Genomic DNA, 27,645 nt, shown 5'->3' on the forward strand with positions numbered 1-27,645 from the left:
AAAAACAACTGAACAGATTTCCACAAAACTTGGTGGAAGGATGCGATATGGGTCAGAGAGCAATCCATTAAATTTGTATGCGGCTCCGGATTGCAAGATTTCAACATTCTCACCATTTTGCCATTTAATTCAAAGGGACTGTTTGGCCTTGGCGAAGGTATGTGCCATTAGTTTTGTTGTATTTTCTATGATTTTCATTTGAGAATGTTATCTAACTTTAACCCCATTGGTTAAATGTTGAATTTGTCCCCTTTCCCGTTGTTCTTTAAACATAAAACATTTTTGAAGACTAAATAGTCCTCATCATTTTGCCTCAGTTACACATTGTGTTGTGATTGGCTCTTCAGGGCCACAGCACCATAGTTTTTACATTGTGGTGATGCTACTTTGATGAGCAATGTGAATCCTTCTTCCACCACAGGTGACTGGAACACTTAAATGGCACCTATAACCATGATAATGTTAGAATGTGCTTTTCCAGCTATGACAGGTCATTAAGTCTGTTGTGTAAAATATGTAAAGAGAAAGTAATTCTATGTCAGATAAACAAAAACCTTTGCATGAACTTACTTGTAGCACTCGATGTTCAAAAAGGTCAAAATGACCAAACAAAAGTATCACTTATGAGTTAACACCACAGAGTGACTACATCAGTAAGAGGGGGGTGTAAACAACCTAACCCATAACTCTGTATAAGAGCTGTGTAAACCTTTAGCCCGGCAACTCCCCAGTTGATCATGTGCTCTGAAGAGCAATGAAAAAGGATCAGGTGTCATCAGTTATGATGTGAGGTGCTTCTGAGAGATGGACTTAAGTTTCCACTTACTAAAGGGAAACATTTGACAGCTTCACTTGAGACTCTACTATTTAGATATGATTGTAAAATAATGGTAATTGGTTTTTGAGTGATGATGTCAGCACTTCAGCAACTTCATTCTATCCCTAACTCACTGTTTTACAAACAATAAAAAAAACATCCAGTTTTTGGATTATTATAGAGATGTTTTAAATGAAGCCCCTGAAATCAAATTAATTGATATTTTCTTATGTCTGTCTAAAGTCTTAATTAGCTAAGATTTGTATTCAGTTGGGATTTTCTTTTAAAATCAACAATATATTTATAGATATATAAGAAGCTGCAGAAGGGGTGAGATTAAATTTGTTTGTATTCAACAAAGAAGTTTATACAAAGTGTTAGATGTTTTCCCCCTGATCACTGTTTGTAAATAAGTATTTTTTCTGTTTATTTCTTTCACTTGTTTGTTTAATTTCTCTTTTTTTATTTACATGTTCGAAATAAATACAAGTGAATGAATGTATAATGTCCATAGTTATCAGCTCTCTTGTGTTGTGCATTGTGTTTTTTGTTCCTGACGTAATGTGGAACAACTCTAGAAAAACAGAAAAACAAAATTGTTGTTCCAGTCGGGATTAATTTTTCCGATTATTCCGACAGCACATGAATGCACTCTTGTTGCTTGACCAATGATTGACCCGCGCATGCTCACAGCGGTGTGTGTAAACCAGCGTGTGATTGGTTGAGGCGGCTCGTCCTCTCAGAGGAGGCGGGGCCAGTGTGAGCTGCGGTTAATCCGATGTCGGAGCGCAGAGGACTGACGGCGTACGCGTCTGTAACTACAGAAACTCCGACCGCACATGAAGTTAACGGACAGAAAGCAGACTTTTAATGACGCTGCAGAGTTTAACACGAGACACAAACTTTCAGCGGGGGGCCGGTGTGTGCGGGGGGAGACGCAGAGGTTGACGGGAAGGGATCCACCTGGATGTCCGGGGAGCAACGGTGAACAAGAGTTCCAGGCCGTTTGTGGGTTATTTATGGTCGGGAGTTTGTCCCGTGGAGGATTTTCAAGCAGCGGCTTATTACCCAGGTGAGTGTGGCCTCCGACACACCAGGGGGACACTTCGAATTCACACCGACACTCACTCACACGACTAACTAAGAGTTGTGTTCCTCCGTGGAGCGCGAACACACGATCATCTGGGAGCTGAGCGGCGAGTCTCCTCACTGTGTTTGGGTTTCACAGTCACTTCCAAACGAGTCTCCCGCAGCGTGAGCTCAAATAACACCACTGTTAACGGAGTAAAAAAAACACACTTGACTCGGTGTTTGAGTGTTTTTCTGCCGAATTAATCCAGTTGTTGTTGCTCCCTGATAATCCAGAGTGTCCGTGGACCTCATAATGACTTATTATGTGTGATCAACACACCCTGAACCCATCACCCCTTCCCATCTGTTGCTCCGCTTTATTACTGCCCCCTGCCCCTCTGATGTATTATTCCTCTTTGTGTGTGTGTGTGTGTGTGTGTGTGTGTGTGTGTGTGTGTGAGACCCTTTTTGCCTTTCAAACACACAGATGTCCTTTCGCTCCAACACAGCATCATGTCACTGTCACTGGTATTGTATTTGTGTGTGTGTGTGTGTGTGTGTGTGTGTGTGTGTGTGTGAGGGGCTGCTGATGCCTTCACTTCTCCATGTTCAAATGTGGATTTGCTGATTGCTGGCAAACCAATACAGATGACCTGCTCTCTGACACACACACACACAGTTTTGTATCCATGACCTCAGAGGATATTACACTGACTGGTGACTTTCTCTAACCTTAGTTACCGCTTGCCTAACCTAAACCTAAACCTAAAACACGTCTCTACCTGAAAATGTGACTGTAAACAGATTTAGGTCCCCACAACATGAGTAATACCTTGACCCCACACACACACAGAAGCATTACTCTTCTTACATTCACATATGAATGCATGAAAACAACCTCATTCATTCATCCAAACCACCAAATTCAATTACTTTTCCTTAACACAATCAGTTTTGTGAAGAAACTGAATGGTGTGTGTGTGGGGTGGGGTGGTGGGGGGGGGGTTGTAGCATAATGTCCGCCCGTCATTGTCGGCACTATTTGTTCTGTGTCCAATGTGACTTTCAATCGCCACTCTGCCTACGAGACATAATAGGTGTCACTGTCAGTCAGTGGCCATTTTTAGCACTTGTACCCACTCTTTTATTGTTGTAATCTCTGCCTGTGTTTTGCATCTCCCCCCCCCTCACTTAATTGATACAACATCAAGGTCTCTGTCTCCCCCCCCCCCCCCCCCCAAGCTTGAAAGCAACTATCTGTCAGCGTACAAGAACAAACGCACCCCGAGGAACATGACCGTGACATCGTATAGACTCTGACATGCAGCTGCTTATGTAACGTGTCTTCTGGCCACTTCCAGTCCGGTCATTTCAGGAGCCGTGGAAACAGCAGCCTTATGTGACGCGTTTGGTTCATCTCCACGGGAATTTGGTCAGAGTGTAGGCTGCCGATTCGTGTTTGACTCACTGGTCAGATCTGAAAAGACGAGGTGGGAAAATGCACCACGTCGCAGAAAACAACATTGATAATTATTTATATCAAAAATTTTAAGTTTAAAGGCTTATTTTGGCTCCAGAGTGAAGGTTGTGCTTGTAAACTCAGAGAGCAGAGAATAACATATTACAAAATTTAGGGAGATTATTATGTGTTAAACATCACTGGGCTATATCAATATATACTGAGCTTCAGTTATATGGCTATTGATGAAAATTATATTGCAATAATAATTTGTCATTTATCACAGGGCAACATTGACAACACTGGATTAGGTTTGGTTTTAAGCAGTGTCATCAGTTATTTTAGATTTTGCCCCAAGATTTAACCATCCTACCAGGAGGAATCACTGCAGCCTCCAAAGACCAGAATGCACTGCAGCTTTTTGTTTGTTTCAAGCTCACACGCTCCACCTACAACAGCAGAAAAGTAAATGTGAGGGCATATTAGCTGGCAGTAGTCAAATAGCATTCGGGGAGATGAAGAGACAAACAGATTTTTGTTCCATATAGAGTAACACTAATGCTATTGTATAACTATCGTGCTCACATTCTTGACTCGTAGAGAAATGTTGATTTACTATGTGTCTATGTTTATCCTCTATCTGGCTTCCTATCTCAGATTACACATGGCAGTGGGATCTATAGTCCAGGTTGATGATTACCGGTGGAAATGGATGTTCATACTTGGTGGATGTGTCACAGTGTTTTTACTGTTTGAAAAGACGTAGGTACACGTGCATGCACCGAGGGTCACTTGGCTGATGTGTCACCTGTTCTTTCCTCTGTGTCCCTTCCAGATGTTGAGGCTGTGGAGGCGAGACATGCTGCTGTCAGAGAGGCTGAGAGAAGACTCTCCGTTGGCCGCAGTGCCTGGCCCCCCGCCCACCGCTGCCCCGATGGGCCCCAACATTTCATGGCTCCCTGAAGTCCCACTCCTGAACCCAGAGCAGCCCATCTTCCTCATGACTCCTGCAGCTCAGGCGGTGTCGGGCTTCTTCGTGTGGACGGCGCTCATCCTCACCTGTCACCAGGTAACGACTTGCAAACAGCGTGTGGAGAGGGAGGGGGTTCGATCAACAGGCTTTTATTCCAACTTTAAGAGTGCAAAAAGTTGTATTTACCCCAAATAATGAGGTCTGACTGAGCAGACGGAGTTTCTTGAAGAGGTTGGTCGCAAACATGTAAACGGGTTGTAGCAGGTGCTTGTGTGTGCGTGCGTGTGTGTGTGTCGCTAAATGCACAGGCAATGTGATCCTGATACATCTGCTCAGCACCAGAGAAGGGCAGGGGTTGCATGGCAACATCCCTCAGCAGGTGTTTGTGAAACCGAGCGTGAACACACAGGAAGGGGAAACTTGATCCAGGTGGATGAAGAGCCTGTGCTAAATCTGGTTGGAAAAACAAAAGTAGTTTTTTCTCCACACATTCCAGTGAGGTTATGCGATTTATGAATTGTTAACATCCGTGACACTGACAGTAAGGAGACATAAGTGATGTATTAATGTTTCATGATTATCTCCAAGTGTATCTGCATCTGCGTAATGAAAAAACAGTTTGACTTGTAATCTTCAAGTCCCTTTTGTTTTTGATAGATCTGTTCCAGCTGAACCTGTAGACTTTACAGTTTTTAAATTATTATTTATACATAATATTTTCCACAGTTGTAGTTTCACACTCAAAGCTGCAGTTGCTAGGATTTAGAAAGAGGGAGGGGAAGAGAGCGTGAGAATACAAATACAACTTCCTGTCCCCTCCTCGCCTTTCCACCGAACTCCACTGCTGTCTCCAAAGCCCCTCCCTGCACCGCAGACCCTGTGCAGTGCTCCCCCGATAGTAACCACAGCAACCAGAAAAAAACAAGGAGACTGCCTCAGCATTTCCCAGCGACATATTCAGTAACTTTGCAAATAATAAAAAACAAGCTAACGTTAGCCCGACTGTTTCATCACGGTAACATGAGAGCTGCTGCAGGCTGGGTAATTACCTGTGATGCAGACATGTGAGTGAGCAGTGATTGCTCAGACACTCCTTCTGGCTCTTATTATTGATTTACCTGCCTCGTGTACCTCTTTCAGATCACACTGACAATTATAGCAGCAGTAAGAACAAATGTTTTTATTAATATTCCATTTAACGCAACCAAAAAAAAAAGTATTTATTCAATCTTTCAAAGTTTAAGACGTCTCCTCTGTCTGTTCCAGATCTACATGCATCTACGCTTTTACAGCTCGCCCAAGGAGCAGCGCCACATCGTGAGGATCCTCTTCATCGTCCCTATCTACGCCTTCGACTCCTGGCTCAGCCTCCTCTTCTTCACTAACGACCAGTACTACGTGTACTTTGACACCGTCAGGGACTGCTACGAGGGTAAGGACGTGCTTTTGACATACAATGATGCAGACAACGGGAAAACAAATCTTGGACCTGCTTTGTCATTACAGTGAACAAGCTCCTGCCTAAAGCTTGTTTGCACACAAAAAACCAAAGCCACTCCTCTGTATGTAAATGTCACCAACACTTCCATGTTTAGTAGTTTGTATTCCCACCTCTGGTCCATCTTGGCTGCAATGCTGGCGTCTTATGATACACCAGGATGTGTTGAGTTAACAGACTTTTAATGGCATTTGCTCTGATATAGGTTACCACTTAAAATCCACTTCATTGTGGGGAACTTTTCCAGCTGACTTGCTGAAACACATTTTGATCAGATTAGATCCCGTCCGTTCATCCTAAAAATGATTCCAGCCACATTCGCACTGTGAATGTTTATTTTGCAAAGTGTCCTCTCACCCTTATTAGATTTCTGCGTTTTTATGTCGTACTGTGATTTTGTATTTACCCATTTGATGATATGTTATGCATATGTATGATTGACTGATTTCTCTCAAACACAGGACAGAATAAAAGTCCATAAAAATCGTTTTTATAGAAAGACAGATATTAGTTTTCAGTTATCTGAGTTAATGTGTGTGGAATCGAGCAGATGGGATGTAAACATAGATCATTGTTTTACTGCTCACCGTGGCTCCGGTTAGAATATGGACGCTGTTTATTTGTGTCGATGGATGATACAGACATAACAAAAAGCTGCCTGGTTCCGCTCTCTAAATTTGAAGCAGAAGGTTGTGACAGGCAGCTGACTGCCTCCGCTTCCCTCTCTCTCTCTCTCTCTCTCTCTCTCTCGCTCTCTGTCCTCAGTCAGTTGTGACGTTTAGGATAGAAATAGTCACCACGTTGTGACACTTCCTGCGTCGGTGAACTGATGATGTCAAATGCATTCGGATGTGGAGTGGGGGGGGGCACTCAACGCATGGTTGTGGTTGGAAACGTTGTGAGTGTTAGTGGTTGTCATATCACACCCACAGACAGATGCCTCTCCTCCTCTTTTTTCTTTTTCTTGTTGTCCTCACTTAGCACCATCCTCTGTTCACTCCCTTTTTTCCCCTTCTTGCCCTTCGTCTCCTCCTCCTCTCCTCCTCCTCCTGTTGCCCTTCCCTCCCCACCACCCTCCTGAGCCCTGCCTCGATCCTTTCCCTCAGCAAGGATGACCGACCTGTTGCATGGCAACTGCACTCACAAATCTCCCTCGTCAACTGAAATGGCTGCATCAGATAATGAGTTTCTCTCAACCAAACTTGCTGCAAAGTTCCCATTCTCATTGTATGTAAGCCTACTGTATCACCGTGGCAACAAACAGTGCTGACGGAGGTCCTCGGGGAGGAGTGAGGGAGCATGGTGGTAAACAGCTGAGACACAGAGGGCTGTACTCAGACCAGCTCTCGTCACTCAGATCAGTGCAGGAGCTGCTGTGTTTAGTGAACTGTCATGTGTGGCAGGTGTCTGACGTCAGGCAGGAGGCGTGTGTGTGTGTGTGTGTGTGTGTGTGTGTGTGTGTGTGTGTGTGTGTGTGTGTGTGTGTGTGTGTGTGTGTGTGTGTGTGTGTGTGTGTGTGTGTGTGTGTGTGTGTGTGTGTGTGTGTGTGTGTGTGTGTGTGTGTCTGTCTCACAACACCACAAACACTTAACCGTCACACACACTGTGGCAACATATTGTATATCCCATATTCAGAACTGCCACATCACAATCACCTTATTTTACCTCACATGCACAGTCACACACAAGCACATCCTCCCTGGGAGAGTGTGTGTCAACATGGACGCCCACACACAAATAGAGGAATAGTAAGCTCCACGGGGGTTAACAGGATTAACCTGCTCCTGTTTTTTTATGAGTGTCTCGTCGTCATCAGCCTCTCACTGAAGTAGCACAGAGGGGAGATAATCCACTGACCACAAGAGACCGTCAGTCACATGGGGAAAGGTGTGTGTGTCTGTGCATGTATGAGTTTGTTCAAAATAACTCAACAAATCATAGTAAAATGTTCTCCCAGCTTTGTATGAATATTACTTACGAGTTTATTCCAGATAAACTTTTAGAGCAGATTGGTCAAAGGTCATGGTCAAGGTGAACAAAAAGATGGTCTTAAAAACGCATTTTACAGTCTACAATTAACATTGATCAGAAGATTATTCCCCATTATAGAGAGATGACACTGAACACATCTTTTCTTGTATAAAGATTTTTTTGACCAGTGAAAATTACAGTTTCGGCCTCCTGGTAAAAATAATTAATAGAAAGTCAATTTAAAAATTATCACAGAATTAGCTTTGGAAATTACAGACTTTCAGTTGTTACGTTTGTTTGTTATTTAGCAGGATTACGCAAAAACTACGTGAGGGATTACCACAAAACTTGGTGGAGGGATGTGGTATTGGTCAGGAATCTTGATGAAAATGTGACATATTTATGGGTTGGTGTGGCTGAGTGTGTGCAACTCTGTGTGGATCCAAATGAAAATCTGTATCCAGCGGATTTAAATGTGGTTTAATTAGGGGTGGAGGATTTTTCAACTGCTGTATGGTAACAAGGGCTCAGCTACCACCAATGTGTAGCTGAGAAACCTTAGCTACAAGTCTTGTTTTAATTTAAGGGGAATGTTTGGCCTTGGCAGCCGTATGCGCTCTGAGTCTGTCATGTCGTCTGTCTCATGGTGGGAAACTATTACAGTAACTGCCACAACAATCCAGATAATACCCTGACTTGTTCAAGGCAAACATGGCAAATAGAAGTGATGCCTGCTGAGAGATTATAACAAACAATCCCCTCTCTCCTTGTTCTTCTGTAGCCTTTGTGATATACAACTTCCTGAGTCTGTGCTACGAGTACCTCGGAGGAGAGAGCGCCATCATGGCTGAGATCCGAGGGAAGCCCATTGAGTAAGTCTCCTGCAGGAGGATTCCATTTCAAAAACCCCTTTCAACAATAACTGTTTGTAACCAAGCAGGACGTTATAATGCATATATCCATGTTTCTATCCTGGTGCTGCAACACTGTTAATTCCCTACAGACATGACAAAATGACTCGTGTTATTTCCGCTGCTGCAGTCGCAATAATCTGAGCTTTGTCCCGTCAGGTCCAGCTGTATGTACGGCACCTGCTGTCTGAGGGGGAAGGCCTACTCCATCGGCTTCCTGCGTTTCTGCAAGCAGGCCACTCTGCAGTTCTGCGTGGTCAAACCGCTCATGGCCGCGGTCACCGTCGTCCTGCAGGCCTACGGCAAATACAAGGACGGAGACTTCGAGTAAGTTCTGCAGCCAAAAGGCAGGACGAAGGTCCATCGATGAAACCTGGATTTAGTTTCAGCTAAATTTACAGTAGTGGAGTTGAGAAGAGAGACGTTGCCACCTGCTTACCACCAAAAAAAACGAAACAGATGGATTACTCCTTTTAATTATTTAATTAATTAAATGTCCCAGACTGATCATCACCTCCTCCCATAATCAGTTCAGTTTAAGACTTTAATCTCTGATGGGACATATAGGATTTTAGCCTGACCTATAACTACGGATAATAAAACTCAATTACCAAAACCTCGTTAAAAGCATGAACACCCCTCTCTCTAACTTCTTCTGTTTCCACAGTGTTGCCAGTGGTTACTTGTATGTAACCATCGTCTACAACATCTCCGTCAGCCTGTCTCTGTACGCCCTGTTTCTCTTCTACTTCTCCACGAAGGAGCTGCTCAGCCCGTACAGCCCCATGCTCAAGTTCCTCATGGTCAAGTCGGTCATCTTCCTCTCCTTCTGGCAGGGTAAATGAAAAACCACTGTGAACAATGCAAATATGCCATGAAGCGCTGTGAGCTCAGTGGTATCATCTTTATCCGTCTGTGGTCAGGCATGCTGCTGGCCATCCTGGAGAAGTGCGGCGCCATCCCTCAGATCAACTCGCCGGAGCTGTCCCTCGGCGAGGGCACGGTCGCCGCCGGCTACCAGAACTTCATCATTTGCATCGAGATGTTCTTCGCAGCGCTGGCTCTGCGACACGCCTTCACCTACAAGGTCTACATGGACAAAAGTCTGGATTCACAAGGTGAGAAGATGCCTGTAACAGGAAGTGTGATCTCTGACACCTTGTGTGGATTTTCTTCTTCACCTCCCTCCTTTTTAAAATACAAAACAACGCCTTTATTCACTTTCTCTTCATTCTTCTCTTTTTTACCTCGCTCACACAAATGGGTGGAGTTTCTTCCCCCTGTTTGTACACATGAATCTTCATTTCTCTCTTGTCTCTCTCTGCTGCACCATGAAGGACCTGCTCTGACATACGGAGAGTTTGGTACGTTAAATACTGACGTTTACTCCTCAACCTCCCCCGTTTTTATCCATGCTACTTTTTTTTTAAGCTTCTTATCGCCCTCTCGGTTGTGTTGTTCTTTCTTTTTTTTTTAGCTGTAACTGTTATTTCTTTTCATTTTGTCTTTTTGTTCTGACAAAACCATTCCCATTCCTTTCTGTCATTCCCTCCTTTCTGTCTTAAATCCCTCTACATCACTGGGAACCCCTTTTCCCTCTCTCCTTCCTTTGTTTACATTTCATCGTCTCTCCCTCGTTCAATTCTTCCTTTTCCCATAATTTCTCTTTCAGCTACTCTCTCCTTTTGTCTCCCTCTAAATCACTGTTGCCCCATTCCTCTTTTCTCTCTATTTGTTGTCCCCTCTCTTCCTCTGCCAGCCTTTTGTCCCTCCAATAAATCATTCCTCCTCACACTCCCACTTTTTTCATCTGCCCTTCCTGATTCCTTTTTCTATTTTCTTTCACACATTCCCTTCCTTCATCCTCCACCTATCTTCCTCGCTTCTCAATTCGATTCCACCATGAATCCACCCATGCTTAATGATTTCCCCTCTTCTAAATCACCCCTTCGCCTCTCCCCATCCTGTATGTTTCTTCCTCTCACTAGCCTTCTCTTCCCTGTCCCTCTGCCTTTAACCCTTTTCACACTCTTTATTTTCCCTCCCTCTAACTCTCCGGTGTTGTCTTCCTCCCGCAGGCCGCCGTGCCCCCATGAAGAGCATCTCCAGCAGCCTGAAGGAGACCATGAACCCGGGCGACATGGTCCAAGACGCCATCCACAACTTCTCCCCGGCCTACCAGCAGTACACCCAGCAGTCGACGCTGGAGCAGGGGGCGCCACCGCCCGTCTCCCGCACCCAGAGCGCCGTCAGCGCCCGCGGCGACACGGAGAAGACGCTCCTGCTCAGCTCTGATGACGAGTTTTAAAAAACGGCACAAACAGGCCGTGGTCGTATCGCAGCTGAATCTTGTTCAGACTGAGGTTTGAATGGCGGATGGTACTGGGTCCCCCTGCTGGTCCTCTGTAGTGTTTGATTGATGGAGTCATGTGTTTGTTTTTACTTGTTTTTGGGACTGTTAATGAACTTAAGGACATTTTTGCGTACACATTTCTGTAGCCACACCTCCCAAGCATTTGATTTGGATGGAACTCTCTGAGCTGATTTTGTGTTAAAACCACCGGCCAGAAAATTTACGGGGTTGATTTTGATTCACACTTGTTCTTGTACATACGGAATATATTTGACTTCAAAACAGAAGCTTGGAGAAGTTTAACTGCACATTTCAGCTCAGTCTCGTTTTCCTTCTGTCAGATGTGTTCAAAGAGGTTTTCTGGCTATATTATGTTTTACTCCAGTCATGAAAATACTTGAATAGTTGCGTTTTTTTTTAATGGAAATGGGAAATATAAAAGTTGTAAAAGTTTAGAACTTTTACTTTGATAAACTCAAAGAATATTTAGATATTCAGTCACAAAAACTTGATAAATAAGTTGCTTTGCAAATATATATTTATGTGCTTCAAACAGAAGCTGTTGCCATTGTTGTGGCATTAACGTTACGTATGATATACAATTAATGAATGGTAATTATGTGTTTTTTTGGATTTTAAGGGACGTCCTTCACTGCAGTGAGGGATTGGATTTAGAGGGAAACTTGGTCGGAAACATGGATCAATTTTGTTATTGATATTGGAACAGATAAGAGTGAGGCAGATTATAGATTATACAGTGCATCTGCTCCAGTGGGCAGCAAGAGTGAAGGGCAGCAGCAGCAGCAGAGGGGTAATTGGGACGTTATTTGAACGGCCGGGATTAAAGCTGGAGCTGGTTCAGTCAGACAGTCGACCTCTGCAGGCCACAATGTAGGTTAACAGGATCGAGGGGAAAACAGGAGGAATGTAGGGTAACGCTAACTTCAGCTGCTTGTTCTCCATAGAGGAACAATATTATAGGAACTGAATATTTCACCGTCTTGCACATTTAGTGGAGAGCATTAAGATACAAAAGATAAAACTTCCTTGTTGATATCTTCAAATTTACCAAATAGCTTCACAAGTTAAAACAGACACTAATTACGCACATACACAGAGTCCCCTTGGGGATATTTGGGTAAAAGTACAAAGTCATTGTTTTGCCCCAAATGTCACCAGGGGCTTTTGTATGTTTGAGTTCTTGAGTTGGAAGTTTTTAAAAAATCCCCCAACATCTCAACCTGATACTTCTGACTGGATATGTGAGAATTTCTCTAATCTGTCCACATGAAGTGAGTGTTCTGTGTTTGTCCTGACACCCCCCCCCCCACACACACACACTGTGGTGACCTCTTTGTTTGCCAGGAAAGTTTCAGTATTTAATGTTGTTTTTGCCCGTTAGCCTCACTACATTTATTTTGCACATTATATTGTTCTTATCATGAGAGATGATATATTTAAAAGCTAAAAAAAAACCACAAACGGGGTATTCTGATGTCAGGCAGTCAATATAACAGTTAAAAATATCAAGTGCATGAACTTGTATTTCTTTTTTCTGCTGCTTTTATTCTCCAGTCCTCTTTTCTTTTTGTCTTTTTTTTTTCATTTAATTTCACCGCAGTCAGAGTGGGTTATTTTTTTACTCATAATTTTAGGTCTTGACTCATCTGAATGAGTCATAGCAAGCCTGCCGACGTGTTTACTGTAACTACTTTCACTGCTCGGCTGTAGCTCTGTATGAACACCAGGGGGCTGTGTGGAGTAGACAGGAACATAGCCACTCTTATCAGAACTCTAAGTTTAGTGTATGTACAACAGAAGAAAAAAAGCTTTGTCTGATGGCCAGTCTTTCACTTTCATGTCTGATCATCACTGTGTGTGTGTGTGTGTGTGTGTGTTTTCAGCTGAGGCTCAGGTCTCAGACAGTGGGCATTGGTCCTTTTTTATTTCTACTTCTGTTTGACATAATATTAGTTTTAAATCAGAGGGATGCCACGTTTGTGTGAGTGAGCCAGAGCCCAATGTTTTAAGCACTGCTGAGTGCTTTTTTGGAGGTTATTGCTATTATTATCCCCTTTTGGGAGTTAAAACGTTTAACATTAAAGATACAGATTTATTTATGTGCTTCTCTATGTTTTGACACAGATATTTTCCTCTGCTCTTTCCTGTCATGGTAGAAATAATGATACAAACCAATTAGATGCAAGTTTTGTTTTGTTTGTTGCACTGCAGCTGCTAAAGGCAAGTCTCCCTCCTTTTTAAAACAAAGCAAAGCAGATAACATGTGTCCCTCTCACTGCACTTTGAACGCCATACTCGCTCTCACCAGACGAATACATGAGCATCGCTGAGAAAACGCTGTCGACCTTTGTTGTAAATACACTTGTTAGTGCAGCATGTTGAAAAACGGGAGAAACAAAGTCCTAGTTTTGTATTTTTATTTCATAACTGTGTTTTTATTTGAGCAATTTGTTGAATTTTGGTTTCTAGTTCTTTGTAAATATGAAAGCTGCTCATGTTTCTATGTCATGTCTAATGGATGAATATTGGAAGAAATAATAAATGATATTTAGTCTGGTATATAAAGTAACCCCTTGTTTTTTCTAATATATTCAGTATCTGATTCACATCCTTTGAACCCACTGTTCACAAACTGGTGACTGTGGCTCCAGAGGGTCGTCCACCCAACCTGAAGGACGGTAGTTTGATTCCGGCTCCTCCAGTTTGTATCCTGAAGATGCTGAACACCAAATTGCCCCTGGTTGTTGCCCTGATAGAGAATGAAAGGTTTGAATTGACAAAGTGTAGTACTGTATGAATGTGTGTGTAAATGGGTGAATGTGACTTATACTGTTAAGTATGATTGGTTGACAACACTGGAAAAATGCTATATAAAAAGTCCATTTAATATTACTAAATAGATTGAAGAGCCACTCCACCAGTTTTTCACATGTTCTTGTCACGAGGAGCCTGTTGAAAAGCTGTATCCTGTCCTCTAGTAAGAAATGTTTTACAAAACATAGGCAGGAAAGGTCTAAAGTAATGATCGGGTTGCATTATGGGAAATGTAAGATTCTGTGTTTTAGTGTCCAACTCATACTGGAGGTTAATAGTTTTACTGCTGTCTCTGCTGCATTGTTTGTTAAATTAAAGGTTCAGTGTGTAGGATTTAGTGACATCTAGTGATGAAGTTGCCTGCTGCAGGTGAATACCCTTCATCTCATCCCCCCTCCCAAGCGTGAAGGAGAACCTAATGGTAGCCTTAAGTTGTTATAAAAACCCAAAAGGTTTTTAGTTTGTCCTGTCTGGGCTACTGTAGAGAGGACCCGCCCCCGATATAAATAATAATGGCTCACTCTCGGGTAAAGAAAACAACACTTCATACAAAATTTAGGTGATTACACACCAGTGAAAACATCACTAGGATTATTTTAGATTCAATTTCTGCCTAAATCTTACACACTTTAAGTTTGAATGATTTAGGTCCCCTGACTTTTTGACACTAAAGTGCTCATTTAAGTTTTTCAATGATGTTCCCTTGAAAATCACAGTGAGGGGAGATTGTTGAATCCTCTGCTGTCTGTTCTGTCCCCATGCTCCATTTCCAACTAACCTAGACTGCAATATTATTTTCCTAATTTCACATGTAGCTTTTTATAATTACACCAGAGACCAACAGCCCCCTTAAACTCAATCAAGCTGCTCCAGATCGTACACGATAGTCACTCATAGATCAGTCCCCTCAGTATGCCAGATTATTTTCATAAAGATCTCTGCATTAGTTCTTGTGAAATTCACCAAAACGTTGAAAAACGCCCAATCTCACAATGAGAAAAAGAAATCCATTATCCGCCTCCTTTAATCCAATCAGTTAATAGGTTCCTCTCTTGGCCAGTACCCACCCTTACACACACATTTCACTGAAATCAGTTTAGTAGTTTCTGTTTAATCCTGCAAATAGAAAAACAGCACTGAAAACATCACATCCTTGGCTGAGGTATTTAATCTGTTCAGTGGTATTTGTAGGACTTGCACATTTCCCAGAAGCCCCTTGCCGCCCCACAATCAGGTATGTTAATTCTGCTGGCCTCAGTCTTATCTTCATCTGCCGTTACGAATGAGTGCTCTGAAGTAACAGTGCTCACAGTACCAGTGAATCAGCATTTCAATGCTGTGAAACTAAATATCAGCTGCCTAGAAAATAAAGTGAGCTGGTTAACAAGAGGAAATGTTGCTGAAAGGGTTTTAGAAACCACTAATGTCATATTACAAGAAAAAGATTAGACCTGTTGCCTTGAATTACATGTGTTTTTTTTCCCGAATTATGCTGCGCACATACACAGCTGAAATAACCCTGACACTCACAGGAGAGCGTCAGGGATTTGGCAGCCGAGCTCAAGTAAACATGAACCCTCGTGTACCTGAGTCAGCAGATTCATGCAGCACATGTATGGTCAATATTGAGATAATGACTTTACTGTCTGATTTATTTCCTTTAAAAAAAATTGGAAGAATTCCTTTTTCTTTGTCATAAAGTTATTAACTCAGTTGTTTAGTCTTTAGCTACAATTCATCCTCGATCAAAACCATTTATTTACACTCTAACCTTGAGTTTTATCTTCTGATCAGGAGACACAAATTGTGCAACGCATCCGGCAGGCCTCTCTTTCATTCTGTAGCTGACAGTCACAAACGCACCATTTTATGTACAATATGTACAACATTTATTATAATTAATATTTAAAATAGACAATGTACTTAAATTTTCACAATAGAAAAAATACAGGTAATAAATACAAAGACCATTTTTGTTTTGCAAGTATTACAAAACATCCAGCACAAGTTGACAGATGTGAGACATTAAAATATTGAGAATAAATGCTTTGCCACACTGATATTCATATAGCTAAATATATGCCTCATATCTTAAAGGAGTTATTTGTCAACACAGTCTAATGTGTTACAATGCCTGCTTAGAAATGATATTGCTAGCACTATTCAGTGGCCTAGACTCTATGAGATCCAGGCCTGTTTGAGCTCGATTCGACTCAAACAGGCCGACGACCGACAGAGGTTTTCAAGTGAATCAAACGCCACCTCTCACCGCCTTCCATTCCCAGCCCGCCTTTTCCTTCAGTCTACTTTCTTTCTCCATCAGCCAACAACAGCTCCGCCCTCTCTCGTCTCCTCCCCTTCGCCATCTTTCTCTCCACGCCTTCCCTCCCAACATCCCGGGTTTCTGCCCACCCTGGCCAATTCAGAAGTGACCTTAATTTTTTTCCTCACACAAATAACATATAAACCATCATAGAAAAATAATATCCCTCCAAGAATCCACTATGACACGCCAGTACAAACATGGCAAAAAACACACACACAAAAATAAATCATACAGCAATATGGCCATTGGCTTTGAGCATACTTCTACTGAGCTAATAATTAACATTTCGCAAAGTAATCACCGTCGCCACACAACACAATTATTAGACATGAGAATATCCCCAGACTAGTCATAAGTACGTCCGAAAACAGAACATCACAGCACTCGTTAGCTTGTCTTTTTAATAATATCTACCTTTAAATACAAATAAAATATAGAATATATCTCTGATAAATGTCACTCAACATTTTCGTCTCTCAACGGCACATACAAACATTACAAATAAGAACACAAAACCGGGAATGTTTGCAGAGGATTTGCATCGTTTGTGAGTGTGTAATACCGACCAGATGCGACTCCGCTTTGACACGTTTTTGGCAAAATGACCAACATCTGTTGTTGGGAGTCTAGCAGATATAGAAAAAGGAGGGAAGCCGCAGCAAACTGTATCAAAATTAGGGATAGTGAAACGAGTAGTGGGTGGTTTAAAAGGAGGAATTGTAAAGAAAAAAAGGAAATGTGTGATCATGAACAGGTAAGAAGGAGCGATTACAGTCTGTTTTTCAACCTTCTCTCTCTTAGGTTTCCATTATTATAACTCCGACATACACTGAAGGCACTGCAGTAATGTGGGAAATGTGTACACAAGTAGTACGGAACTTTCTCCTCAAACCAAGGGCCAGAACAGGAAGGGAGACTGAAAAACCCAAACCTAAGACATTTCACTTAATGAACAGTTTTGAATTCATGAACACAGCATTTCTCAACCTGTTTTCTGGAGTGTGTAAAAACGTTTGATTCCAAAATCCTCGTGGCCTCATCGCTAGGAGAGTTGTTAGGTGGCATACTGCTGTGTTTTAGTTATTTTTTTTAAAGAATGAAGGAAATGTCAGAATGCGAGTGTGGAGTCTGGGGAATCCCCCGTGGCCCCTGCCTGGATATCAAGTGACGCTGAGGTTGAGAAATTCTGCGTTAATGACGAAGTGATTCATACTGTGAAACATTCTCTTGCATGCTAACAGAAACACATGACCCTGGACTGCTTATGAGGAAACACTAGCTAGCTTCAGACTACAACTGTACCAGGAATGCAGACGTTTGTCAAGCTAGAGGAAGCAGCGCATGGCATACGTCAGCTCCACCCTGGCGTTTTTTTTGCTTGTTGGTCAGGTGCCATAAACTGAAAACGGGGGAGAGGCTGAAGCTGGTCGTTCGGCAGCACGTTCAGAGAGCACTGGCGTCACAGGCTGGATTTGTTGAGTGGTGGGAGATGTACAGTAACTCTTGTTTGGGTTGTTCCGGCTTCAGTCCAGTGGGTTTAGTCAGTCGACGGTTTTGAGTTGTGAGGATTCTGCACACATCTGTGCTCGAAGCCTCGCTCACAATACACATGCTGCGTTGTTCTGAACATAACTGAGCTCTTGGGTTTCTCAACAAACCTACTTGAGTAAATTTCAGTCGGCTAAGCTATAGCATTATAAAAAAATAGCATGAAGTAGAGGACCCCTCCACTTGTCCTGGATGAATTCTCAGCTGTTGCTTTAGAAAACTAAACGTAGCTGTTGTCGTTGTGATGATGTCACACGCCACACTGTCGGCGCCGTGTCACACACACGACTGAATGACGCACGTCGCAATGTGAACGGGGCTCGACGCAAAAACAAGGATTTAGTATTTTCCTGCTAATTTTCCTATTTGTCTTCCTATTCTTTAGCATGTGTATAGTACATGTATGCCTGCGGGTGTGTGTGTATGAATGTGTGTTTGCATTGCAGGTTGTGCATCCCTCCCCAAGTCAGTTCCCAGCAGCTCCTTCTAGGACGGCTCGTGTTCTCTCTGTGGCTGAGGCTGTGGTGGACTCTTGACGATGGTGATGACGGAGGCGGTGTTGAGACGCGGCGCCGTGGCCAGCAGGTTGCCCCCTCCGGCCTCCAGACCTCTGGCGAATCTCTGGAGAGCAGCCAGGCGCGCGCCGAGGCCCTCCAGCTCTTTCCTCATACCGGCGTTCTCTGCGCCGAGTCTATCCACCTCCCTCTGAAGCTCCATTTTCTGCTGCTCCAGGGCCTCGCGCTGGGAAACCCGTTTGACCCGGCAACTGGCGGCGTACCCCCGGTTCTTCAAGGTGCGGCGACGCTGCTTCAGCTTCTGGATCTCCTCGCGGGACATGCCGCGCAGGTGGAGGTTCAGCTCCCGTACCGTGAGGGACATGAGCTCACTGTCTGAGAGGATGGGCACGTTCTCGCCACATTCCTGCTTCACCTAAAGGGAAGAGATGGAGGACAGAAGAAGAGAGAAGATGCAGTTGGATGAAGTGTTGAGGAAAAGGGGATGGAGGAGTAAAAGACATCAACAAATGACATTAAAGAGCAACTGAACTGGGAGGAGAGTCAAACCTCTTTCCAACATTGCCATTTTCCCTCTCGTAAAAATAGCCCAAGGCTATAAACATGACTCATTCTCCTCAAAATAATAAAAGAGAGTATTATTTCTGGCTGTGTGTTACCTTCAGGGCTTTGCTGTTTCTTTCTGTCGTCATGATCCAAATGTCTTCAGCTTTTACCCCCCAAGCACCAGTCAACACAGATACAGACACTCTGGAAGCACAGAAACAGGACACACACACATAGACACAAAAAAAGGTATGTTACCCCATGTGACTCAGGACATCATGCTGCTTTGGTCCGTATCGGGCCTGACATTTACCATCCGCTCACAAGACAGCCAGTCATGCACGATAAAGAAAAGGAGAACCCACAAATCGGTCATGCTTCTCCAAACGCGCTCTCTCATTAAACTCTGTGGCTCGATATGAAAGAAAAGAGGAGGTTTTGTAAGCGACATGCCGTTTTTCTGTTGGTTGAAATGGCGAGGAGGAAGTTACCATGAGTCTGTCCTTCGGTTGCACAAAGCAGGTGCCCTAACCAATTCCCTTTACACTTCCTCTTGTCAACACAACACCAACGGTTCAAAGCTCTCATTGTGGGAAAAGTCCAAATAAGAGCAGGCAACTATTAGGAAATCGACTGTGCTCAGCGTGTAAAACATGTTAAATCATCATATTTACTAAACCTGAAGTGAGACTAAATCAGACTAACAAGAGCATTTAAAGGTGGACGTGGATGATTCCTCTTCCAACCAGAAGCAGTAACAGTGTCTGTTTGAGTCTGTTCCGCCTTAACACTACTCTATTAGGAAATTTCTTTCTCATTGAGCAGTTAGCACACGCCACACTGGGACTTCCTGCACTCCTCTTAAGGTCAGCTCACAAATGTTGTTATGTGGGATTAAAGTCCAACCTCTACGCGGGCCAACTAGATCTGTTTTCTCTTTTTTTCTTCCCCTTCAGCTGTGGAGCTCAGATCACTACAGTGTTGATAGAAATGACTCTGCACTTCAGTCTGAGGTTGTTTTAGCTGAATGGCTAAAATATCTCTTCCCGTTAATATTCAATCGAGACCAACAAGTTCAACCTTGACTTTATCAAGCCCCAGGGTGTTTTCCCGACTTGGCTTTTCATTAAGGTTACTGTGTTTGCTTTCGCAATATTTGGAGTGGGTGGGCTTTTGTTTTGTCACACTGTCGCCTACAGAGAGTGTAGGAAAGTGGAAGAAAAAAACTTGACGACAAAACTTGTGATACCACATACGTACAGAGTGGCAAAATACAGCCCTGTGGTTACTGTTGAGCTTTTGGCAGCTTAGTGTGCCGACTCTTCACACTATCATTTTTCTTTGAGAAACAGGCCGATCTAGACGAGGTAATGCTGCAGCTAAATTTCACCGCCTCATGATTACAGTCATTTGCAGCTTCCAGAGCATATTTGTGATCTTTGACATCTCGTTTTGGCCTCGTAACTCCTTTAAATCTTTCAACAATAACATTTTGAAGAAGGGGACGTGCTGTTTGTTTTCAAAGAAACTCGTGGGAAAATCTGTTGTTGTTGTGATGTTAGAACTTAAAGTCTATGACTTTAGGCAATTTGGTGTTAGGTTTGCAGGTTAGATTGGATTTCTGTCTGCTTTTCAATGCGATATATTAAAGTTTAACACATTTATACCCCTGATAAAAGAGGATTGGGGTTAAGATTAATTTGTATTTACATTTGACATCCATTTCCTCTGTTGTCACCTGAGTTGACTTGCTAAAGATAAAGTCCTCCTCAATGACCTTTTTGTTTATGGCTGTCAAATCAAAGTGTGTGTGGCCACAGTAACCTACATTAGCAGTGTATGTAAAAGACAAGACTTAGATTGTTCTGCTGACTCCAGCACTACCAGAGAAAAACACTCCCAAGTAGACGTGAATGGGGGAGGAACCAAACGGGAGTCATGTGAGTTAAGTCAGATTTAGTTTAGTTTAGTTTTAATGAGGGGATGGGGGGGGGGTTCAAGGTCAGTTACAAATACAAACCCCCTTGAACCCCGGCTGAACTCCGAGAGTAAAAATGAGCTGCAACGTCACACGAGGCCTGCAATTCCTGTACATGTTTTTTTTCTTCTCTTTAATGAGGCAACTTTGAAGATTAAATGAAATATTATAAATGAAATGATAATAGTTAAGGAGATTTTAATATTTCCAAGACATTAATAAAGTTCAGCTGTTATATAGTAATAGGGTAAATGCCACTATTACAGTTCTAACAATGTAATAATGTTCCAATACTTTATTACAATGTTTTGCTTTATTAGTGAAATGACTATTTTATTAATGATTTAACAATGCTTCTTTAGCATTCTAACAAAAGATACATAATATCCTTTCAATTCATTTTCATTATTGACAATGATTTTCCTACAGTGACATGTCAAATTGTCTTCTGTTAAAAAAAAGGTATAAACAAGTCACAGTTTTGAAAGAGCACAGTTGTCTTTGGACTTGTAAAAAGGTCAAATGTCCTCTGCAAAATCTTAACTTTGTCTTTTAAGGACAATTAGGGAAAGCTATGGACTTAATATTAGGTAAACACACACACATAACATCACTATTTTTAGTGAGTTAATGAAGTTCAGCATTTCTTTGGCTGTTTAAGTCTTCATATACACCAAGGATTTGTAGTACAACAACAACAAACTATTTTATGAAGACTGTAAATAGAGTAAAGTCAAATCATAATAGTGCTGTCGAACACTGTATACGATGGGACGATCCACCTAAGGCGAATAAAGCACTGGTCATAATGGTCTGCAGTTCGCTGACAAAAACAACACATTTCCCGGAATGCGTGGGAACTGGAGGATTTGCAGGAACCTCGGTGGTCGGACAGACCAGAGCCCGGCGGTGGACTCCACTCCGGCTGTAACCGAAGCCACGGCCGTTTCGTTAAGTCAGGGTGATTCAGCAATAAACCGCTCACTCAGCTCCGCTAAGACTGAGACAGTCACCCCCCCCCCCACACACACACACACAAAAAAGGACTGGAAACAGCCGTGACCACTTGTCTATGTTTACATAAAAACAACATATATCATTTTTACCTCTTCGCTCGCTATAAATCACACTTTACAGGGCATTGTGCTGATTAAGAAACGCGATCAAAGCGGAACGCAACAAGTGAACGCGGCTCTAGGCTACAACAAACAAGGTTTATGAAGTCAAACACATGTCCGTCCTGACTCGCATCAAAGGACTGAATAACAAACAGCCACCAGACTACTCGTGGAAAGTGTGTTTGACCATCTAACTACATCCACAACCCAGCCTTGTCCTTATAGGGAGAGGAGCTGGACAGCTCGGGGTGAAGGCGCCGCTACCGCTGCTGCTGCTATAGTAAACAGCCATCACGAGTGCCCACGACATCCATTTTAGCAGGACTTTAAATAAACCATTTAAATAGCTGTAAGGCACACAGTTGGACAAGGAAGTGAAGAGCGCGCGTGGCTGTCAAGTGCTGCTAATGTTGAGGGTTAAATGTGAGGAGTGGAGCCAGATTAGCCGCATCATGCGAAACATGCTAGTAATGTTAGCAGCTAGCATCAACGGTTCCTAGCGAGCTAAAGGAGATTAGAGCAGACAGCTGCCTGCTCAGTCGTCCTTGGTTGGTCTGCGAGTCCCCGGCGGACACCAGACCTCCACCACCCCGCACTGACACACGTACCCCGGCTACATGCCCCCATAACGTCGGTGTTTTAATGAAAGGAAGGGAGGTTTACCTGCCGTGTCGAAGCTACTCTGGCGACAAAATGTCAGTCCGCCTTTTCCCGGAATTACTCCGCTGCTCTCTGAGGTTGGATTCTTTCATTCATAAAAAACAACCGAGCGACAATGACGTCAGGTCGAAAGAATGAGGGCGGAGTCAAACCCCGCCCCCGCGGCGTACTCCGGGAGGATGTAAACAAGGAATCCCTGAATCCCAGAACTTTTCCATGAGCAGCCCACCTCCTCCTCCTCCTCTCTCCTCCTCTTCCTCCTCCTCCGTCTCCTCCTCCTACCATCACTGCTCCCAACAACAACAACAACTTGGAAAAAGATCAATCATGCTGTCAAAAATAGGAGCAGCCCTGCTCTGACACTATTCAGCTTGTCATGTCAGCAGACTTCAAAACAAGTAAATAACACTAAAGCCCTCACACCCCCTCCGAACACACACAGTTTACACACGTGTCATAAATGCTGACCTAAACAAAATAAGAATTTAGCCCAGATAGAAAAACGGAAATATATATAAAGACAGGCAGACAGAACTTCATCCAAACTTATACACACGGTCCAAATAGTAATGACTGCACATAACTTTAATTCAATTGTATTCAATTCAGTTTGATTTCATCTATGACCAACACATGAAAGCCAACCGCAGTATAGTGTCTCATATCTATAACTTTATTTTTAAACAACCTTTTAAAACTTTACTTTTTATCACATGCTTTCAGTTCCATCTTCAGGATCGTGCCACAGATTCGCCACTTTTCTTGAAATACATCTATTTAGATAAATGTGTAGATAAATCCCCGCTCTGCTATGTGTAGCAGCAGACTTAGGTTAAAAGTGACATGTGAAGGCATAAAAGCAAAGATAAGAGAAAATCCTTGGGGGAGAGCATTTGTCACCGATTCACAAAGCTTCCTCTCTGATCAACACTGTAGATATTTTGAAGGAATGCCATTCGACGCTTTGTTAAGTGCCTTTTGCGGCTGGTAAACAACATTTTAATTGACTTGGATTTCATGGCTGTCACCCGGCTCCCTTTGGTGACATGTCAGTGGGAAATCTTGTCAAGTCAAGCATTTCAAAATACAACATTATAGCCAGAATTGCTTATTACTGGTGTAACAGTGTAATTGTTCAATAGTAATGCAATGCAATATAATGTTCTAATTCTTTATTGATGCAATATTATGGCTTGTCAGTGTTATGACTACATTAATAGTGATCTAACAATGCTTCTATCTATCTATCTATCTATCTATCTATCTATAATCAATTGTTCTACAGTGACACATCAAAATGTCGTCTGTGAAAAAGAAACCTAAACAGGTCACACTTTTGAAAGAATGCAACTGTCTCTGTACTTTCGTTAAGCTTAAATAAAATCTGTTCTCAGCAAAATGTTGGCTCTATCTTATAATGCTTTTTAGGGAGGTCAAATACAGCATTACTTTTACATAAAAGTACTGCTTTTCAATGACATTTTTACAGGCTGCTATAAGACAGCCCCGACGGTAGAGGGCGCTGTGCATTTTGGGGCGAAGTACAAACCGACCCCTGCCCCTGCTTGCGTCACTCCACCCGGACAAGCCTCACGTTTTTCCGACTGTGTGACCTCAGACTGTCGTTGGTGGACCCGATGCACGCCTCTTAGCATTAGCTTCATTGAAAGGCGGCAGCAAGTGATCGGAAATAAATTACACCAAATCAAACCGTCGCCCCGGCAGAAGAGGACGCGAGGAGCGGAGCCAGCAGGAGACATGCCCACAATCGAAGAGCTGTCCCCGTCTGCGGGCCCGGTGTCGATCCGACCCCCCGAGGACGAGATCGACGACGATGAAGATGAAGACGTACGTGTCTAGTCACTAATTAATCCTTCAGGAGTGTGAATGAGGGTCCAAATGAAAATCCCGTGTCCAGTATGCCCAGTATGTCCTTGTCTCTGCTAAACTCGGCTAGCTAGCATGGCTGCACCGAGGCTAACTGTCTTAGCTACCTGAGGTGTCTGCTCTGGCTTTGCCCTGTGGTGAGCTCTAAGCACAATTCAAGCAGCGATAAGTCTTCATTCATATAATCGGCAGTTAATTTCTCCATGAGGTTGTTGTCTTGGTTGTATCAAGATAATTGCTCACTGTGGTAACACCAGCTTTATCCAACCAGGAGGAACTAATTCACAAAGTTGATAAATGCATGTTGTTTTATTAGTTATTATTTACGAGGCAGTATTTGCTTTAGTTCGGACTCTTTCAGAAAAAAGTAATAGAAATACAATCATCATTCTACAAATGTACAGGGATTGAAACACCTACAGATTTCCAGTCTAGACCCCTATGACCAGAGTTTTGGATTAATTTAATCACCACATGCACTCCTTTAACGCAGCAGTTAAATTTCCCACTATAGTCTTTCTGTAGTAACATTCCACGTCTGTTGTTTCCTCAGTTTGATGAGACCCTGATGGAGAGGCTGTGGGGCCTGACGGAGATGTTTCCAGACACGGTGCGTTCAGCTGCCGGGGTGTCGGCGCAGTGCTCAGTCTCACTGGCCAAGAAGTTTTACAGGTATGTCTCCCAAGTGTTTTCCTCCCACCCTATCAGTGCCTGGGTGTGTGTAGGCTTTCCGGGTGGATCCAGCGATCAAGACATTAAATGCAACTTTCAGGAGCGTTTCAGGGGACTTTGGGGTCATCAGGTAAAAGTGAGCTGGGGGCCCCTACATAGAACTAAAACGACCCCCCCCCCCCCCCAGGTAAAAAGAAAAAGCATAATCCTAGGGATATCATAATCATAGTATGCATTTATACATAATAGCCTTCAACATATTCTCTAAAGTTTTGAAGCTTTTAATAGAAAGATAGCAACATGGGGCTTTGTTAGGGTTGGACTATGGTGTCCTTGCAGTGTCCGCTACAGAGCTGATCATAGAATTTAAAGGGGTTCTCAGGGGCCCCCTCTCAGCTCAGGGTCCCATGCAATTGCCTGCTTTGCCTTCCCTGTTCCAACAGCCACTGGTCGTGTCTCTGCGTCCTTGAATCTAGTTTACTAAAGTTTAACAGATTTATTTAGCTATGTTAAATCTGAGGGATGGATACTTTTCAGTGAAATGTAATTTCTTGGTCCATAACTGAAGCTAATGGGGTTGTTGGTTTGTTTCAGTTTTTCCCGCTCTGCGCTCTGGATGGGTACCACTTCCTTTATGATCCTGGTGTTGCCTGTGGTGTTTGAGACAGAAAGACTACAGCTGGAGCAGCAGCAGTTACAGCAGCAGAGACAGGTGAGTGTTCGTGTGCATGTGTGTAAAGCAACAGCTGAGAAAAACTTTGCCGGCATTCCAGCTGAACTGTGAATGTACTTCACTAGAGGTTTAATCGCACTTTGACCATGTGAGGGGAACAACCACAAAACCACATATTTTAAAGAGGTGGGGAAGCAAGTGTTGTCATGAAATCTCACCGCAGATGAAAACCAACAACCTCTTTCCCTTCTAGATCCTTCTAGGACCCAACACTGGGATGTCTGGAGGGATGCCCGGCATGATGCCGCCTGCACCTGGCAAGATGTGAGGCGGGCCAGGAAGGACCAACATAAGCCTGACATCTGCTGCTAGCCACACAGCAGGGTCGTTCACAAGGAGAGACAGAGAGACCATGGAGAAGAGCGAGGAACTGCAGTAAAGTTTTGGATTGGCTAATGGATTGGAGGAGGAGCAGGAGCATGTAAAGCATCTGACACTTCTCTCTCGCTGTCTCTCCTTACGCCAACATCATGCAGAGACTGATTTCCTGAAGCACTGCTTCTATTTTCTTTTTTTAAATAAACTGTTATTTCAGCATAAATAATGTAGAGGGAAGCAGTTATAGAGGGATAAGATGAAAGGAAAAAAATCTGGAGGTTACCAATTGTATGTGTTGGTGTCTGCAGTCTGAAGAACATTAATATACGTTTGTTGGCACTTCTGTCCATTATCATGTGTTTTCTGCATCCACTTGTATTAGGAGAATAATTTTCAATAACCTGACAGGCAGGTTTGATGAATATTGACAAGTGGAGCAGACCAAATTAATTGATAGGAATGTGGTCGACAGAATGGCCTTTTGACATTTTACATGCTAAGTGATAATCTTTACTATGTGGTCATTCTGACCGTATATGTCTCATATGTCAAAATGTGTCTCACTTTAAACTAATCACAGTTATTGGTTTTCTTACGTTTCTCTGGTTTTCTGATCAACGATTGAAAAATTGTTCTGGCCCTCTCCATCAATAGTCTGTTAAAAAAAAAAAAAATGATGTGGGCATTTAAAACGGGCAATGTTTCATTATTCTGTGGACAAACTTTTGGACAAACTTTGATGCTAAATGTCTCAATATTTCCCTGAGAGAGATGTACTTTTCTCTGATGCCATTCATATGACAATTTTCATTCTGTAACATACTGTCCTTCAAGAAGCAAACACATGTCTGTTTTGTGTTCAACATGACTGTGGGAATAAAAACACCAAATCAAATGGAAATGCGTGTGTTTTCTTCCAGCATCTTGATTGTGCATTTGCTCGCATATGAAGTCCTGCCCAGATAGAATCAAGATACATTTGTTTTAATATAAGGCCAGACCTGTACAGTAAGCAATCACATTTTAAACATTTTGTAATATAATAAGGCCAAAACTGTTGATGATGCTAATGCACACAACTGAAGTTATGTCCCTAACTTCGACTGGTGGCAGCTAACACCAGTTAACTTAAATTGTGCAGAAGAGCTTCAAACGTACAAGGGGTGTTCTCCATCTTGTCCTACATTCTAAAATTAACATGTCTTTTCACAGTAAACATTTTTACTTAAAATATAAAGAAAAGCAAAGGTACAACGTTAAATAGGTGAATGTGATTACCTGAATGCAGGAGCCCAGCATGTAAGCCTGCAACAAAGATGCTGATGATTTAATCATTGTGCAATTTATACAATTATGCCCGTAGCTCAGAGCAGTGACTTATTGGTATTTTTTATCATGTTATCAATCATTTCATGGTGTTCTAGATGTTCAATAAGAGCCCAAAAATACGACATTA

General features: G+C 42.8%; 3 protein-coding genes across 5 annotated transcripts; 2 read left to right on the forward strand and 1 right to left on the reverse strand.

Moving 5' to 3' along the window:
• The first annotated feature begins 1,560 nt into the window (after positions 1–1,560).
• Positions 1,561–15,465, forward strand: tmem184ba (transmembrane protein 184ba). 3 transcript variants are annotated; one of them, XR_004612219.1, is made up of 10 exons: positions 1,561–1,889; positions 4,183–4,416; positions 5,587–5,752; positions 8,571–8,661; positions 8,860–9,027; positions 9,368–9,537; positions 9,624–9,818; positions 10,038–10,064; positions 10,779–11,550; positions 15,454–15,465. XR_004612219.1 is itself a non-coding variant. In XM_034571180.1 (9 exons), exons 2-9 carry the CDS (start codon positions 4,183–4,185, stop codon positions 11,006–11,008), a joined length of 1,281 nt encoding a protein of 426 aa, XP_034427071.1. In that variant the 5' UTR covers positions 1,561–1,889; the 3' UTR covers positions 11,009–12,525. The 3 variants fall into 3 exon arrangements, 2 of the variants coding, with proteins under 2 accessions (XP_034427071.1, XP_034427072.1); XM_034571180.1 differs by lacking the exon at positions 15,454–15,465 and having other exon boundaries at positions 10,779–12,525; XM_034571181.1 differs by lacking the exons at positions 10,038–10,064; positions 15,454–15,465 and having other exon boundaries at positions 1,568–1,889; positions 10,779–12,525.
• Positions 15,466–17,305: 1,840 nt separating this feature from the next.
• Positions 17,306–22,738, reverse strand: maff (v-maf avian musculoaponeurotic fibrosarcoma oncogene homolog F). The gene is made up of 3 exons (XM_034571230.1): positions 22,583–22,738; positions 18,937–19,027; positions 17,306–18,692 (listed from the first exon to the last, which is right to left on the reverse strand). Exons 2-3 carry the CDS (start codon positions 18,967–18,969, stop codon positions 18,249–18,251), a joined length of 477 nt encoding a protein of 158 aa, XP_034427121.1. The 5' UTR covers positions 18,970–19,027; positions 22,583–22,738; the 3' UTR covers positions 17,306–18,248.
• A 1,398-nt stretch (positions 22,739–24,136) lies between these two features.
• tomm22 (translocase of outer mitochondrial membrane 22 homolog (yeast)) lies at positions 24,137–27,090 on the forward strand. The gene is made up of 4 exons (XM_034571237.1): positions 24,137–24,427; positions 25,020–25,138; positions 25,733–25,850; positions 26,065–27,090. Exons 1-4 carry the CDS (start codon positions 24,338–24,340, stop codon positions 26,137–26,139), a joined length of 402 nt encoding a protein of 133 aa, XP_034427128.1. The 5' UTR covers positions 24,137–24,337; the 3' UTR covers positions 26,140–27,090.
• The last annotated feature ends 555 nt before the right edge of the window (positions 27,091–27,645 follow it).

The sequence above is a fragment of the Hippoglossus hippoglossus genome, chromosome 19, assembly GCF_009819705.1.
Source record: "Hippoglossus hippoglossus isolate fHipHip1 chromosome 19, fHipHip1.pri, whole genome shotgun sequence".
NCBI lineage: Eukaryota > Metazoa > Chordata > Actinopteri > Pleuronectiformes > Pleuronectidae > Hippoglossus > Hippoglossus hippoglossus.

What these genes read in the sequence shown, in the direction of transcription:
- maff (XM_034571230.1), bottom strand. Translation starts at nt 18,969, where the DNA reads ATGACGACAGAAAGAAACAGCAAAGCCCTGAAG. An exon ending in GAAACAGCAAAGCCCTGAAG is followed by an intron (nt 18,693 to 18,936) that starts GTAACACACAGC and finishes TCTTCCCTTTAG; the next exon opens with GTGAAGCAGGAATGTGGCGA.
- tomm22 (XM_034571237.1), top strand. Translation starts at nt 24,338, where the DNA reads ATGCCCACAATCGAAGAGCTGTCCCCGTCTGCGGGCCCGGTGTCGATC. An exon ending in ACGACGATGAAGATGAAGAC is followed by an intron (nt 24,428 to 25,019) that starts GTACGTGTCTAG and finishes TTGTTTCCTCAG; the next exon opens with TTTGATGAGACCCTGATGGA. An exon ending in CTGGCCAAGAAGTTTTACAG is followed by an intron (nt 25,139 to 25,732) that starts GTATGTCTCCCA and finishes GGTTTGTTTCAG; the next exon opens with TTTTTCCCGCTCTGCGCTCT.
- tmem184ba (XM_034571180.1), top strand. Translation starts at nt 4,183, where the DNA reads ATGTTGAGGCTGTGGAGGCGAGACATGCTGCTGTCAGAGAGGCTGAGA. An exon ending in TCATCCTCACCTGTCACCAG is followed by an intron (nt 4,417 to 5,586) that starts GTAACGACTTGC and finishes TGTCTGTTCCAG; the next exon opens with ATCTACATGCATCTACGCTT. An exon ending in CTTCCTCTCCTTCTGGCAGG is followed by an intron (nt 9,538 to 9,623) that starts GTAAATGAAAAA and finishes GTCTGTGGTCAG; the next exon opens with GCATGCTGCTGGCCATCCTG.